The sequence below is a fragment of the Tachypleus tridentatus genome, chromosome 10 (genome assembly GCF_004210375.1).
Source record: "Tachypleus tridentatus isolate NWPU-2018 chromosome 10, ASM421037v1, whole genome shotgun sequence".
Classification (NCBI taxonomy): domain Eukaryota; kingdom Metazoa; phylum Arthropoda; class Merostomata; order Xiphosura; family Limulidae; genus Tachypleus; species Tachypleus tridentatus.
The window spans coordinates 24,969,369-24,984,738 of record NC_134834.1 but is presented as its reverse complement, the minus strand read 5'-3'; the positions used below and the strand labels follow the sequence as shown (position 1 = coordinate 24,984,738).

The 15,370-nt window shown below is 37.0% G+C and overlaps 1 protein-coding gene across 1 annotated transcript; it reads left to right on the top strand.

Moving 5' to 3' along the window:
- Positions 1 to 10,579: 10,579 nt before the first annotated feature.
- On the top strand, positions 10,580 to 15,068 carry LOC143228900 (tubulin alpha-1C chain-like). Its single transcript, XM_076460337.1, has 6 exons — positions 10,580 to 10,719; positions 12,644 to 12,863; positions 13,192 to 13,493; positions 13,639 to 13,901; positions 14,163 to 14,427; positions 14,674 to 15,068. Exons 1-6 carry the CDS (start codon positions 10,717 to 10,719, stop codon positions 14,968 to 14,970), a joined length of 1,350 nt encoding a protein of 449 aa, XP_076316452.1. The 5' UTR covers positions 10,580 to 10,716; the 3' UTR covers positions 14,971 to 15,068.
- Positions 15,069 to 15,370: the final 302 nt, after the last annotated feature.

The window sequence follows — 15,370 nt, the reverse complement described above, 5'->3', positions numbered from 1 at the left end:
AAGGTAGCTAACACTGGCTCATACAGTTTGGTCTCTTAAGGTAGCTAATACTGGTTCATACAGTTTGGTCTCTTAAGGAAGCTAATACTGGCTCATACAGTTTGGTCTCTTAAGGTAGCTAATACTGGCTCTTACAGTTTGGTCTCTTAAGGTAGCTAATACTGGCTCATACAGTTTGGTCTCTTAAGGTAGCTAATACTGGTTCATACAGTTTGGTCTCTTAAGGTAGATAATACTGGCTCATACAGTTTGGTCTCTTAAGGTAGCTAATACTGGCTCATACAGCTTAAGGTAGCTAATACTGGCTCATATACAGCTTAAGGTAGCTAATACTGGCTCATACAGCTTAAGGTAGCTAATACTGGCTCATACAGTTTGGTCTCTTAAGGTAGCTAATACTGGCTCATACAGCTTAAGGTAGCTAATACTGGCTCATACAGTTTGGTCTGTTAAGGTAGCTAATACTGGCTCATACAGCTTAAGGTAGCTAATACTGGCTCATACAGATTAAGGTAGCTAATACTGGCTCATACAGCTTAAGGTAGCTAATACTGGCTCATACAGTTTGGTCTCTTAAGGTAGATAATACTGGCTCATACAGCTTAAGGTAGCTAACACTGGCTCATACAGATTAAGGTAGCTAATACTGGCTCATACAGTGTGGTCTGTTAAGGTAGCTAATACTGGCTCATACAGCTTAAGGTAGCTAATACTGGCTCATACAGCTTAAGGTAGCTAATACTGGCTCATACAGTTTGGTCTCTTAAGGTAGCTAATACTGGCTCATACAGCTTAAGGTAGCTAACACTGGCTCATACAGCTTAAGGTAGCTAACACTGGCTCATACAGCTTAAGGTAGCTAACACTGGCTCATACAGATTAAGGTAGCTAACACTGGCTCATACAGATTAAGGTAGCTAACACTGGCTCATACAGATTAAGGTAGCTAATACTGGCTCATACAGTTTGGTCTGTTAAGGTAGCTAATACTGGCTCATACAGCTTAAGGTAGCTAACACTGGCTCATACAGCTTAAGGTAGCTAACACTGGCTCATACAGCTTAAGGTAGCTAACACTGGCTCATACAGATTAAGGTAGCTAACACTGGCTCATACAGATTAAGGTAGCTAACACTGGCTCATACAGATTAAGGTAGCTAATACTGGCTCATACAGTTTGGTCTGTTAAGGTAGCTAATACTGGCTCATACAGCTTAAGGTAGCTAATACTGGCTCATACAGTTTGGTCTCTTAAGGTAGCTAATACTGGCTCATACAGCTTAAGGTAGCTAATACTGGCTCATACAGTTTGGTCTCTTAAGGTAGCTAATACTGGCTCATACAGCTTAAGGTAGCTAACACTGGCTCATACAGCTTAAGGTAGCTAACACTGGCTCATACAGATTAAGGTAGCTAATACTGGCTCATACAGTTTGGTCTGTTAAGGTAGCTAATACTGGCTCATACAGCTTAAGGTAGCTAATACTGGCTCATACAGTTTGGTCTCTTAAGGTAGCTAATACTGGCTCATACAGCTTAAGGTAGCTAACACTGGCTCATACAGCTTAAGGTAGCTAACACTGGCTCATACAGCTTAAGGTAGCTAACACTGGCTCATACAGATTAAGGTAGCTAACACTGGCTCATACAGATTAAGGTAGCTAACACTGGCTCATACAGATTAAGGTAGCTAATACTGGCTCATACAGTTTGGTCTGTTAAGGTAGCTAATACTGGCTCATACAGCTTAAGGTAGCTAATACTGGCTCATACAGTTTGGTCTCTTAAGGTAGCTAATACTGGCTCATACAGCTTAAGGTAGCTAATACTGGCTCATACAGCTTAAGGTAGCTAACACTGGCTCATACAGCTTAAGGTAGCTAACACTGGCTCATACAGTTTGGTCTGTTAAGGTAGCTAATACTGGCTCATACAGCTTAAGGTAGCTAACACTGGCTCATACAGCTTAAGGTAGCTAATACTGGCTCATACAGTTTGGTCTCTTAAGGTAGCTAACACTGGCTCATACAGATTAAGGTAGCTAATACTGGCTCATACAGTTTGGTCTGTTAAGGTAGCTAATACTGGCTCATACAGCTTAAGGTAGCTAATACTGGCTCATACAGTTTGGTCTCTTAAGGTAGCTAATACTGGCTCATACAGTTTGGTCTCTTAAGGTAGCTAATACTGGCTCATACAGCTTAAGGTAGCTAACACTGGCTCATACAGCTTAAGGTAGCTAACACTGGCTCATACAGTTTGGTCTGTTAAGGTAGCTAATACTGGCTCATACAGCTTAAGGTAGCTAACACTGGCTCATACAGCTTAAGGTAGCTAATACTGGCTCATACAGCTTAAGGTAGCTAACACTGGCTCATACAGCTTAAGGTAGCTAACACTGGCTCATCCAGATTAAGGTAGCTAATACTGGCTCATACAGTTTGGTCTGTTAAGGTAGCTAATACTGGCTCATACAGCTTAAGGTAGCTAATACTGGCTCATACAGTTTGGTCTCTTAAGGTAGCTAACACTGGCTCATACAGCTTATAGTAGCTAACACTGGCTCATACAGCTTAAGGTAGCTAACACTGGCTCATACAGCTTAAGGTAGCTAACACTGGCTCATACAGATTAAGGTAGCTAACACTGGCTCATACAGCTTAAGGTAGCTAACACTGGCTCATACAGTTTGGTCTGTTAAGGTAGCTAATACTGGCTCATACAGCTTAAGGTAGCTAACACTGGCTCATACAGCTTAAGGTAGCTAACACTGGCTCATACAGCTTAAGGTAGCTAACACTGGCTCATACAGATTAAGGTAGCTAATACTGGCTCATACAGTTTGGTCTGTTAAGGTAGCTAATACTGGCTCATACAGCTTAAGGTAGCTAATACTGGCTCATACAGTTTGGTCTCTTAAGGTAGCTAACACTGGCTCATACAGCTTATAGTAGCTAACACTGGCTCATACAGCTTAAGGTAGCTAACACTGGCTCATACAGCTTAAGGTAGCTAACACTGGCTCATACAGCTTAAGGTAGCTAACACTGGCTCATACAGATTAAGGTAGCTAACACTGGCTCATACAGCTTAAGGTAGCTAACACTGGCTCATACAGATTAAGGTAGCTAATACTGGCTCATACACAGAATTCTGTTTCATTAATGCTTTAACTCTGACCCTGATCACTGTCTTACTAAAAACTGGTCTTCAATTTTGTCACGTGACTATACATGAACATTCTGTACCAAACATGATGCTTACGGGATTCTAAAGGTCTTTGTAATGCATAATTTACTTATTTGTCTATCATATCATTATAAATGTTGTCTCAAGATAAATGTAGTACCAGTTTCAAGGAGAATGTCATGTCCATTCCTGTCATAATATGCAAGGGGTAAAATACTTTGCTCATTGGTAGTGAATGTTAGTTCTGACGTAGATCCAGGTGTGTTGTAATTTTCTTTCACAGTATAAGTCAAATGTATTAAGGAAAGAGTACAGTATTCTTTTGTATGCTCAATTGTAACATAACCATTAAATTAAAATAAATATGTTGTGAAAACGTATTCCATATTAAAGTTACTTTACGTATTCAAACAAGAAAATAATTTGACTTTACAAATCAATAGTACAGGGATTTGTGTCAACTGCAATGTTTAAAGTGAAAATTCCTGATCAGCCCAGAACTCCTGAATATCTCCCCCTGATCAGCCCAGAACTCCTGAATATCTCCCAAGTGCACCATCCACTGAATCATTCAGATTACCATCACATATTCTAAAATGGGACATGCCAATAGTAACAGTATTCCTTGTGTCAGACTACACGTAAAACCACATGTACACCAGCTGCTGGCCACGTGGAAAAATAGGTATTATTCAGGGTTAAAACTCAAGGCAACATTATTTATGATATCGTATGAGTCAAACAGAACTTAGTGGGCACTAGCTTTGCTACAGAAGATTAACTTAGCTGTTAAAAATATTACATTTGGCATATCACTACCTACAATGGATTTTTCTTTTTTGCCCAGTTACATAAGGCATTGCCCCCCCCAGTAGCTCAGCGGTATGTCTGGGAACTTACAACGCTAAAAACCGGGTTTCGATACCCGTAGTGGGCAGGGCACAGATAGCCCATTGTGTAGCTTTGTGCTTGATTCAAAACAACAACAACATAAGGAATACAGTTATTAAATCTGCCACAAACCATAATTTATGTGCATCAAATATACACGAATTTTGTCTATTTTCAGTGTAATTAATAAATATACACTATTAATACTATTATATCGACATTAATTAAATATTATCAAATATGCAACTCATTATGAGCATAGATGCTTCATATGATACAGATACATCGTCAAAATTAATGCCGACAGTGCAGACAGAGTTATGCGTATGTGTTTTTCTTATAGCAAAGCCACATCTAGCTATATGCTGAACCCACCCATGGAAATCGAACCGCTGATTATAGCGTTGTAAACCCGTGGACATACCGCTGTACTAGTGTGGAAGCAACATTATTGCTAACAAAAATACAATGGTATTTAGTATATATACAGTTTTGTTTATAACATTATATATCACACTCACGAAATACTATGATTTTTTTTAAATTAATATATCACATTCTTTATTTAAGTAATCAAAATTATTTTTGTATGCTCATTGAAATTGTTAAAAACATAGAACTATTTATTTATAAGTTATTTAATTAATTATATGACTTTGCAATAATCGTTATCCTACTTTTTTATCCGTTTATTGGTGGCACTTAGTTCAGCAAATAACTGATACCAATTTCAAGATATATCAGATAATTTTACAATAGTAACTTCTGTTCTACACATGTAACATATTTTAAATTACGTATGGTAAATTTTAAAAGTTGGCATTACTATGTTTTTCAAACATAATTTCGATTTATGCATAGTATTACTGGAGATATCTAGTATTAGGTTTACAGTTACGCCTATTTTTGTTATTATCCAGTAAGCTTAATATTAAACGTTACTTTAAAATAAGTATCAATTAATTCAGATAAAATTATTACCATTTCAAACATTATAATGTATACTAAAGCTAATTCTAAAAAATGTGCACAGACTCAAGTAACATCAAAATTCATGCATCCGGGATGAGTTAAGCCTGACGAAATTTAGGTATGATAACTGATTAGCAGTTAAGGTAATCACGTGAACGACAATATGTGGTGAGCAATATGTAGATTTAACCTCACAGTTTTACTTCTGTAAAAAACAAAACTCGTTCGTTGCTTTCAAATCTGAAATGTTTTCTTTTTATCTGTGAACGATTTACTCATCGTGTGAAAGCCCTCTCAGACGTTCATTCACAATCAGACATTATCATAATAGAAAATGAGAATGAAGTGCTGGGTTCTGTCAATAACAGTTAATTGTAATGCTGAATGAATATTGCTTTTACACAGTAATTTATCATGCATATTAAAATAAACCTTATAAAATCATTGTCTATATTGTCACCACTGATCAACTGGAAACTAACAATCCACCATTATCTTTTCACTGTGGTGGCCCGGCATGGCCAAGTGTGTTAAGGCGTTCGACTCGTAATCCGAGGGTCGAGGGTTCGAATTCCCGGCCGCACCAAACATGCCCGCCCTTTCAGCCGTGGGGGCATTATAATGTGACGGTCAATCCCACTATTTGTTGGTAAAAGAGTCGCCCAACAGTTGGCGGTGGGTGGTGATGACTAGTTGCATTTCCTTTAGTCTTACACTGCTAAATTAGGGACGGCTAGCGCAGATAGCTCTCAAGTAGCTTTGCGCGAAGTTAAAAAAAACAAAACAAAAAACTTTTCACTGTGGAAAATTACAACACTAAAAGAACGTATCGACTTGCCTTTACATCTTGCACATTTTGGACAAAGTTTTCTGGTAATAGCCAGTCATATAATTCTGAGGTTAAGTTTGGACAAAAGTAAACCCTGCAAGATTAAGTTGTATGTTTAATATGATCTCTATGGCATTTTCCTGTGACTAAACCACTATGACCGAGAATTTCTTACGTACTCACAACCGAGATATTTTAATTTCTCGACAGCTACTAATGACAAAGAATAATGTCTTTTTGTGATACATTTTTAGGCTTGATTTTGTGTTTCCTCACAGCATCTTTAAACTGACCAAAGTAGAGTTATTGTTACAATATCCAAGTGAACGTGAGACATTGAATGGAAGTTCAACATAGCCTTGGCCAAACCTATCTATACGTCACCAATAAGATAGTGAACCCATCTTGGGTGTACTTTTCATAACTTATTATCATAGTGTTAAAGATAACCAAAAGTCCAAGCACAGTTGCCTCATTTAGGTTGTCTGGGGTAAGAGACCATTCGTAAGCTCCAACTCTTAACTGATTGTTACAGAAATAGTTTTCCAGTACGTATCATTACTTGGATACCTGAAGGCCTCGTTTTCTTTCGTAAACAGTTTCTAGAGTTTAAAATTCTGTCAATGATATAAACGAACTGTATTTGATAGTGTAGTTATGTTGGTGCTTGATTACCCAATGTGGTTTGTGGGTTGCGACGCAAAAGATAATCATGAAGCAGGTTCACCTCAGAAAAGTTTGCAAAATGTCTAAACCTATTTACTTGTAAAACTATTTTTTATGGAACCAAGTTAAGCGTGTATGCTTAACGTGACACAAATAATTTGTTCTAATTATAGTCTTCCAACTTATGTGCCCATGTTTGTTCTTCATTTGAAGTTAAATATGCACATAAAACACAACGATTTCTTTATCAACAAAATGGTAACAACAGAACACGTGCTACGGTACCAAATGCACGTGCACCACTCAATTTTATATAACCTAACAAAATATAACCATACTGCAAACAGTTGTTTATTAATTTTCTTATGCCAGACTTCTGGCCTTGCATGGCCAGGTGGTTAAGGCGTTGGCGGTTGGTGGTGATGACTAGTTGCTTTCCATCTACTCTTACACTGCTAAATTAGGGACGTCTAGCGCAGATAGCCCTCGAGTAGCTTTGTGCGAAATTCAAACCAAACCAGATTTCTTAGTTGAAGCTAGAGACCGTTATTCATTCACACATTGCAGCTGAAAACCTTTTTAAAAACTTGGATTATCGCTTGCCCTTTAAAATAAAACAAGTATGGAAAGTTGATATTCAAAACCTACGACATTAAGACCAACACACGGCCTGGCATGGCCAGGTGGGTTAAGGAGTTCGACTCGCAATCTGAGAGTCGCGGGTTCGAATCCCCGTCGCACCAAACATGCTCGCCCTTTCAGCCGTGGGGGCGCTATAATGTTACGGTCAATTCCACTATTCGTTGGTAAAAGAGTAGCCCAAGAGTTGGCGGTGATGACTGGCTGCCTTTCCTCTAGTCTTACACTGCTAAATTAGGAACGGCTAACGCAGATAGTCCTCGAGTAGCTTCGAATTTAAGATTTACATCGCTAAAATTAGGAGTTAGATTTCCCTCAGTGAACACAGCAGATAGCCCGATCTACCTTTACTGTAAAAAAAAAAACACACACACTCTTCAATAAGAGTGAACAACACCACTGAACGGAATTTTATCATAACGGGTATCGACTGAACCTCAGAATCTGAAAGCGAACTGGTTTAATTTATAAATTAATTAATGTTTCTATAATAGATTAAGTGTAATCTAATTCAACTTAATCACTATAAGTAAAAACGCATATTAATGTCCTGTTCACCAGTAGATCCGCGGTAAATTTATATTTAGTTAAAATTCAATATTCCATTTCCCGCGATGATTAGAATGCAGATAGCACGTTGCGCTAGCTATGCACTAAGACAACAGACAGAATGCAGATAGCACGTTGCGCTAGCTATGCACTAAGACAACAGACAGAATGCAGATAGCACGTTGCGCTAGCTATGCACTAAGACAACAGACAGAATGCAGATAGCACGTTGTGTCAGCTAAGATAACAACAACAATATTTAGTGTCTGTAACTGTATAAATATAAATATTTGCTCTTTCTTCAAGAATTAGACATTATATATGTTTATTATAACAAGAATTATTCCGACTGTTTATGATCCCAAACTAATGTTCATTTATTCATACTCGCTCGTTGGATAAAAAAAATAACAACTACACGACATATTGTGGATACAAGTGGTATTATTAAATTATACGCTTTTAATTAATATACAAAATTGCCGATACAGTTCATGCGGCATCCTGGTTACACATTTAAGAGATGACGTCAAACGTCACATCCTTCCTTCTATGGGCATGTGTTAAACAGCCACATGTCATGTAACATTTAGGACGCCTATTTAGGTAAGTTTACCGGTTTTACGGGCGTGCGCTCAAAACAACTGACCTCGCCAGTTGTGACACCATCTGGTGGTATTTACTCGGATCAACCTACTTAATCCACGCATGTCAACAAATACGAACTTTTATATGCGTTTTTTACTTTATCTATGTACGTTTTAGTGAAAATATGCATACACTCACAAACATACGTAAACTAGCCAATGATATGATCAATTTGAACTTAAATTCCACTGAATGCAGTGTATTTCCTTTACCTATAAACCAGGAGCTTCAGTGAGTTCAAGATCCGAGAATAGTTAGTTAATAATACGGTCCTCTGTATACATCACATTACCTACCGTATATTTCGGTGTATAAGACTCACTTTTTTTCCTATAGAATAATAAAAGATTATGCTGATGTTGAACAAAGAGATAAATGATAACCATGAAAAAAATATAGGAACTTGCGAAGTATATGTCCAAACCTCAGATCTCGGAAACTACTGCATCAATCATAACTGGCTAATATTTTTATAACTATGTTGTATTTTCAGAGCTGAGCGATAAATAAAACATTTGAAATTTCCACAAAACTAATATGTTTCATATTTAACAAATTAAAAATTAGAAACAAAAAGGACTAAGTTTCAAATATAAAACAATCAAAAAACAAACTTAACAAAATTATTATTTTTTAAAATCTCGTAAGTATTGCAACAGAAAATAAAATCACTTTTGTTGATAACTGTATCTACAAAGAAATACTTCAATAAGATATACTCTGTGATGACAGCTCATTCTAAAGCTAAAATTTCAATAGAATCATTTTTCTCATAGATGGTGAACACTATTGAAGGGCCCCCAGTGGATCAGCGGTATGTGTGCGGACTTACAACGCTAAAAACTGGGTTTCGATACCCGTGGTGGGCAGAGCACAGATAGCCCATTGTGTAGCTTTGTGCTTAATTCTGAACACTATTAAATGTCAAGTATGAGACATTTATTGTAGAACTGTCAGTCAATTCCATAAAAGATCCCAAGAACCAGTAGTCGTGTCTGCCCGAAGGCGGGAATTTCTGCAAGTTAAGTATAATTTATCATAATAAAGTTTGCCTGGCCTCAATAAACAATCTACTAAATGTTAACCTAAATCCAATCATTTTAGAATAGTACATACTTTTACACATGTATATCAGGTTTAGCAGGGCTAGATAAAATCGAAATTACATCAGTTGTATTCTTAGATATTATCAAGCACGCTATAATCTGAAGCTAATATCATTCTACATGATTTATGTGGTTTGGATTTTGCCAAACTGCACGAGAGGTTTTGTGCTAGCCATCCTTAAATCAGCAGTACAAGACTACAGGAAAGGCAGCTAGTCATCACCACCCACCGCCAACACTTGGGCTACTCTTTTTTCAACGAATAGTGGATTGACCATCACATTATAACGCTTCAACGTGGATGTGATGGCGATTCGAACCGCGACCCTCGAATTAGGAGTCAAGTGCCTTAACCACCTGGCCATACCGGGCCTCAAAATTGTGGACAACTAGTGCTTACATGAAATTCAACATCTCTATTACGTAACAGCTGATATAAATGCCATTATTTTGATCTCAAATGAGAAAACTGTTTCGGCTGCGCAACATTTGATCTTGACGTCAAATAACCTTTAGAAACAAAGAACATTTCTTTCAAGGTTTTTAAGACAGTAGTATCAACCGCAACTACTTTTCACGAGGAACGTGACGTGAAAATAGGAAACGACGCATCGCCAACGCTCGTGGGGCAAAAGATTTTTCATGTACATTAAAAACATCTGGATTACAAAACGTCAATAAACATTACTAATGACTTTTGAACACTTTAAATGATGTAATTTCTGATATAAAGCAATTAATTTTGTTCACAGTTTACTTATATCAAGGATTTACTGTGACTAGTAATAACCATTTTGTCTGTCAATAATGGCTTATTAAATATTGTGTATTTTATATTTGATAAACCATTATCAGTAATACTACAAGTCTGATCAGAAATACATATATATGTGTAATATAGCTCATGAACCACTCCCACATGCTGTAAACATCTAAATAACGTTCACTCCATTTTCGTACAACATTAATGGTTCCAGTTCTGACTTAGCGAACGAAATCATGGAGACCACTCAAACAATTTCATTGAGACTGCGGTTGTGACGTCATTTGTCTACTCAACCAATCACAGTTGGAATTGAGGGCGTAAAATAAAATTATAAATTTGGTGGAACCGTTTGCTGATCATACAGATAGGTTCGTTGCGAGTATCCGTAACTCAACTCACTACGAACGTCCTAATCGACGCTATTTATAGTTTTTCGGTAAACAGAAGTTTATTCAGCAAAAATGGTAAGATTTGATATTCGTTTTAAGTTTCTTAAAAAAATATGTTAATAACTAAGTTCAGAAGGCAGATATTTTTAAAAAAAGGAAAATGTATATCATTGTTCAAAGTTAAACTGTTATTAATTAAATGTACTCGTAAAGTATCACATTTACCGATGCGTTAATACCTATTGTTCTACGCGTTATTGTTTTATGATAATACGAATCATATATGTATATAATCCATGTTCCACTTGATTTGGTATCTCTTTTTCTAGTTTTTAAATTGTAGTTCTAAAGTATAGTGTAGTGTTTAGTTGTGATTTAATATTATTACTGTTGTGATGCCGGCCGAGTCCACAGTTTCGGTAAGAAGTGGTTCGTCTGTCTCGTAAAACCGTGGAAACTGCACTTCGAACGATATTAAATAATTCGAAAAGAAAATTAGATGTGTATCATCCTTAACTTTGTTCAACGCAAATTGGAGTTTATTGCTAGGCATTTGTTTTTTAAACGTAAATACAATAACGACCTATATTTCCAGAATGTAACTATTAGCTTAATATTTCGCTATTAGTATCACAGCTTTGTTAGGAACTATTGTTTCTCTACGAGGATATTAGCGAACTGGTATAGGAAATCGATAGCTCCTGACGAAGCTGTAATAACGAAAGATGGAGCTAATAAAGATGCATTCTGTAGATGTAGGTCGTTATTTTATTTACGTTTATAAAGGAATATATAAAGCTGTATCATTACACGTAACGTACGTTCAACCTAAACACACGATGAAAATAGTAAAATAACTGCTTCACATCCACTGGAATTTTTTCAGGACACAAAGCTATTGGAGGGTTTGGGCAGTAACAAGATGCGCGAGCACTGACGCATCAGCTAGATCGAACGGTTGTAGGAATGATGTCCTTAAAACGAACTCTGACCATATATGGTATGTTTGTTGATGCATAGCTGTCGGCTTTGTTATGCAGGAAAGCTTCGTGTCTTGTCCACGACCGGTTTTAATCTGTGAACGCGGTCCAAAGCGTAGCCTGCAGTTACTTCCTCTTATCTGAAAATTTATTTTTACTGACAACGCCCAACACCACATAGACGGCTTAATACTAGGAACATTGTTAAGCCGTATCAAATTGATAAGGAAAACGCAGCTCATTTAACTCGTAATAAAACATGTTTTGCTAGCTAAAGTTACAGACCACCTTGAAATTGACACAATACTGAACCATGCTGTGAGAGTTTTAACTTGTTTTAATTTCGTTGTACATAGGTAACTATATAAGAAGCTACACTACTAATTCTCCTTTAAAATGTAGAAACTTAGTCGTGAAACACTTAGAAATATTAGTAACTCATAATAACCACATTACAATAAATAAATATGAACAAATGTCAGTACTTTTGTCACAAGTTATATTTGTGTACAGCCTAGAACTTCATATAATAACGGAGAAAACATTGTCCTATTAAACTATCCTACTTTATCCTTATTCAGTGATTTCTTCAACCGGTTTCGTGACTTCAAAGGTCACTCTTCAGGCTATAATTTTACTGAGAATTTGTAACTTAACCATTAAATTACTGTTTCTGAACCAAATATAATTAAACAAAATCACATGTTTCTTTCCAAATGTACAAACACAGTGCGCTCCACCTATATATTAATTACATTAAAAAATGTTCCAAAAATAAAATTGAAACATTTTATTCTGATTATACTTACTCTTAGTATAATAATCCAATTTCTTCCATAATTTAACACCTTATTTTCCTATGTTGTCTTTTTTGCAAATCTTAGTCAAATAGGAAACTTTTATTAATACTTGGATGCAGAAGTAATATCGATCAGCTATATGCTTGTGTCACTAGGAGTTGGATGGAAATGTCACATTCACTGCCACAATGTTGAACGGATTTCTTTGGTTCTTTGCAGCGTGAATGTATTAGTGTTCACATCGGTCAAGCTGGTGTCCAGATTGGTAACTCGTGTTGGGAGCTCTACTGCCTCGAACATGGTATTCAACAAGACGGAAACATGCCTAGCGACAAAGTCCAGGGCTCTGACGACTCTTTTAACACCTTCTTTAGCGAAACGGGATCTGGAAAGCACGTCCCTAGGGCTGTGTTTGTGGACTTGGAACCGACAGTAGTCGGTAAGTGTGTGTGTGACTGCGGCTCATTTGTTGACAAACCTTAATTAATTAATGTTGTAGTTACGTTTATTTTTTCGAATATAAATGTTAACACATTACCTATTATCTAATTGATGACGGCACTGTTATTCTGGTAATTTCCAATAAATTGTTACCCTTCCTAAATTGTTACCCTAAGATGCTATTTTTCAAATGTTTGAGACATCTTTTGTTTCATAGTTTCTTTGCTCGGGTCTTCTGGACGGTAGCGTTCATGTCTCAATACTAACTATAAAAGATACAGCCCATTCTGTGTGAACATCACTATATTAAACTACTTTAATTCCAGATGAAGTCCGTACGGGGTCATACCGTGCTCTTTACCACCCTGAACAACTGATCACTGGAAAAGAAGATGCCGCTAACAACTATGCCCGTGGACACTACACGATCGGTAAGGAAATCGTTGACCTTGTTCTGGACCGCATCAGGAAGCTGGCGGACAGCTGCACTGGACTTCAGGGTTTTCTAATCTTCCATAGTTTCGGAGGCGGTACCGGTTCTGGCTTCACATCTCTGCTCATGGAAAGACTGTCTGTGGACTATGGAAAGAAGTCCAAATTAGAGTTTTCTATTTACCCTGCTCCACAGGTTGGTTGTTATCTGTAAAACTGTGTACGAAACTTAAGCCTAAACAATTATGAGCTTAACCTGTTTCTGTCTAATTCATTTTAAAGTGACATGCAAACAACGTATTTATCTTTCTAAAATCTCACAAGCTTTTTGTTGCTAAAAGGTATCCACTGCTGTCGTTGAACCCTACAACTCCATTTTGACTACTCACACCACTCTGGAACATTCCGATTGTGCTTTTATGGTAGATAATGAAGCTATATACGACATCTGTCGTCGTAACTTGGACATAGAACGACCAACTTACGTTAACCTTAATCGGCTAATCAGTCAAATTGTGTCTTCCATCACTGCTTCCTTACGTTTTGACGGTGCTTTAAACGTTGATTTGACAGAATTCCAGACCAACTTGGTGCCATATCCCAGGTATTTTGTACATTTTTTTTTAAACTTCAAAACACCAACTCCTCTGACCACACAAAGAAAATTAACGTAATGTTTACAACCTCAAAACAAATTTATATTAAATAATGATAGCTACAACTAGCGTTTTTGATTAATTGAAATGGAACCTACGCTTATCAAATGTCTCTTTGGAAATACTCCTGTTTATCGTGTATGTAACCGGATTCTTAAACTTTCGCTACTTAGTGAACACATTTTGTTAAATATCCACTTTCGTTTCAGAATCCACTTCCCATTGGTAACTTATTCTCCTGTGATATCCGCTGAGAAAGCTTACCACGAACAAATAACAGTGGCCGAAATCACCAATGCCTGTTTTGAACCAGCCAACCAGATGGTAAAGTGCGATCCCCGCCATGGCAAGTACATGGCTTGTTGTATGTTGTACAGAGGTGATGTTGTTCCCAAAGACGTCAACGCAGCTATTGCCGCCATAAAAACCAAGCGAACCATTCAGTTCGTGGATTGGTGTCCAACTGGTTTTAAGGTCAGATCTTGTTTCAATGTTTTCTCCGTTTTCTTAATGGGATTATTTTTTTTTTCCTGTTGAACATTAGCTGCCAGAATGAAATTGTTTTGATTTTAAGTAAACAGTGATGAGCCGTTTATTTCTAATCAAATATAGATATTTAAGTATATCAATACTTCGATTTGTATCACTTTTTTTGTACTACACTTCTTTATTATTACAATGTTAACATCTGAATATGAGCAATACATTTTTAATCTACAGGTTGGCATAAACTACCAACCCCCGACTGTTATTCCTGGTGGTGACCTGGCTAAGGTACCTCGGGCTGTGTGCATGTTGTCCAACACCACTGCCATCGCCGAAGCCTGGGCCCGTCTGGATCACAAGTTTGATCTGATGTATGCCAAACGTGCTTTTGTTCACTGGTACGTTGGTGAAGGAATGGAAGAAGGAGAATTTTCTGAGGCAAGGGAAGACTTGGCAGCTCTTGAGAAAGACTACGAGGAGGTTGGCATGGACTCTGCTGATGGTGTTGAAGATGAGGGAGAGGAGTACTAGATGAGGGTCATTCATCCCCTGCCATGAGGAAGAAGTAAACTTCAAGGGGAAGAATTTAAAATAAGGAAAGATATGAAATAAACAGAATTTCAAATTCAGTTTGTGTCGTTATTTCATCTGATAGTTGAGACAAATTTCTTTGTCGGCTAACGTGAGTATTTAGAACAGTTACTGTACCAAAAAACAACAAAATTACTTATTATATAATATGTAAGTGTACATTTTAGCTGAGTTTATCTGATAAAATAATCGACTTTAAAATGTTACCCATCGTTAGTAGAAATGCATAATGACTTCTGCTTTATGGTATTAGTTACTAAGTTTACAAACTACAGTTAACACTAATCAATTCCTACTGAAGCAGAAGTTTAGATTCAGAAATCTTTCGGTTACAGAAAAC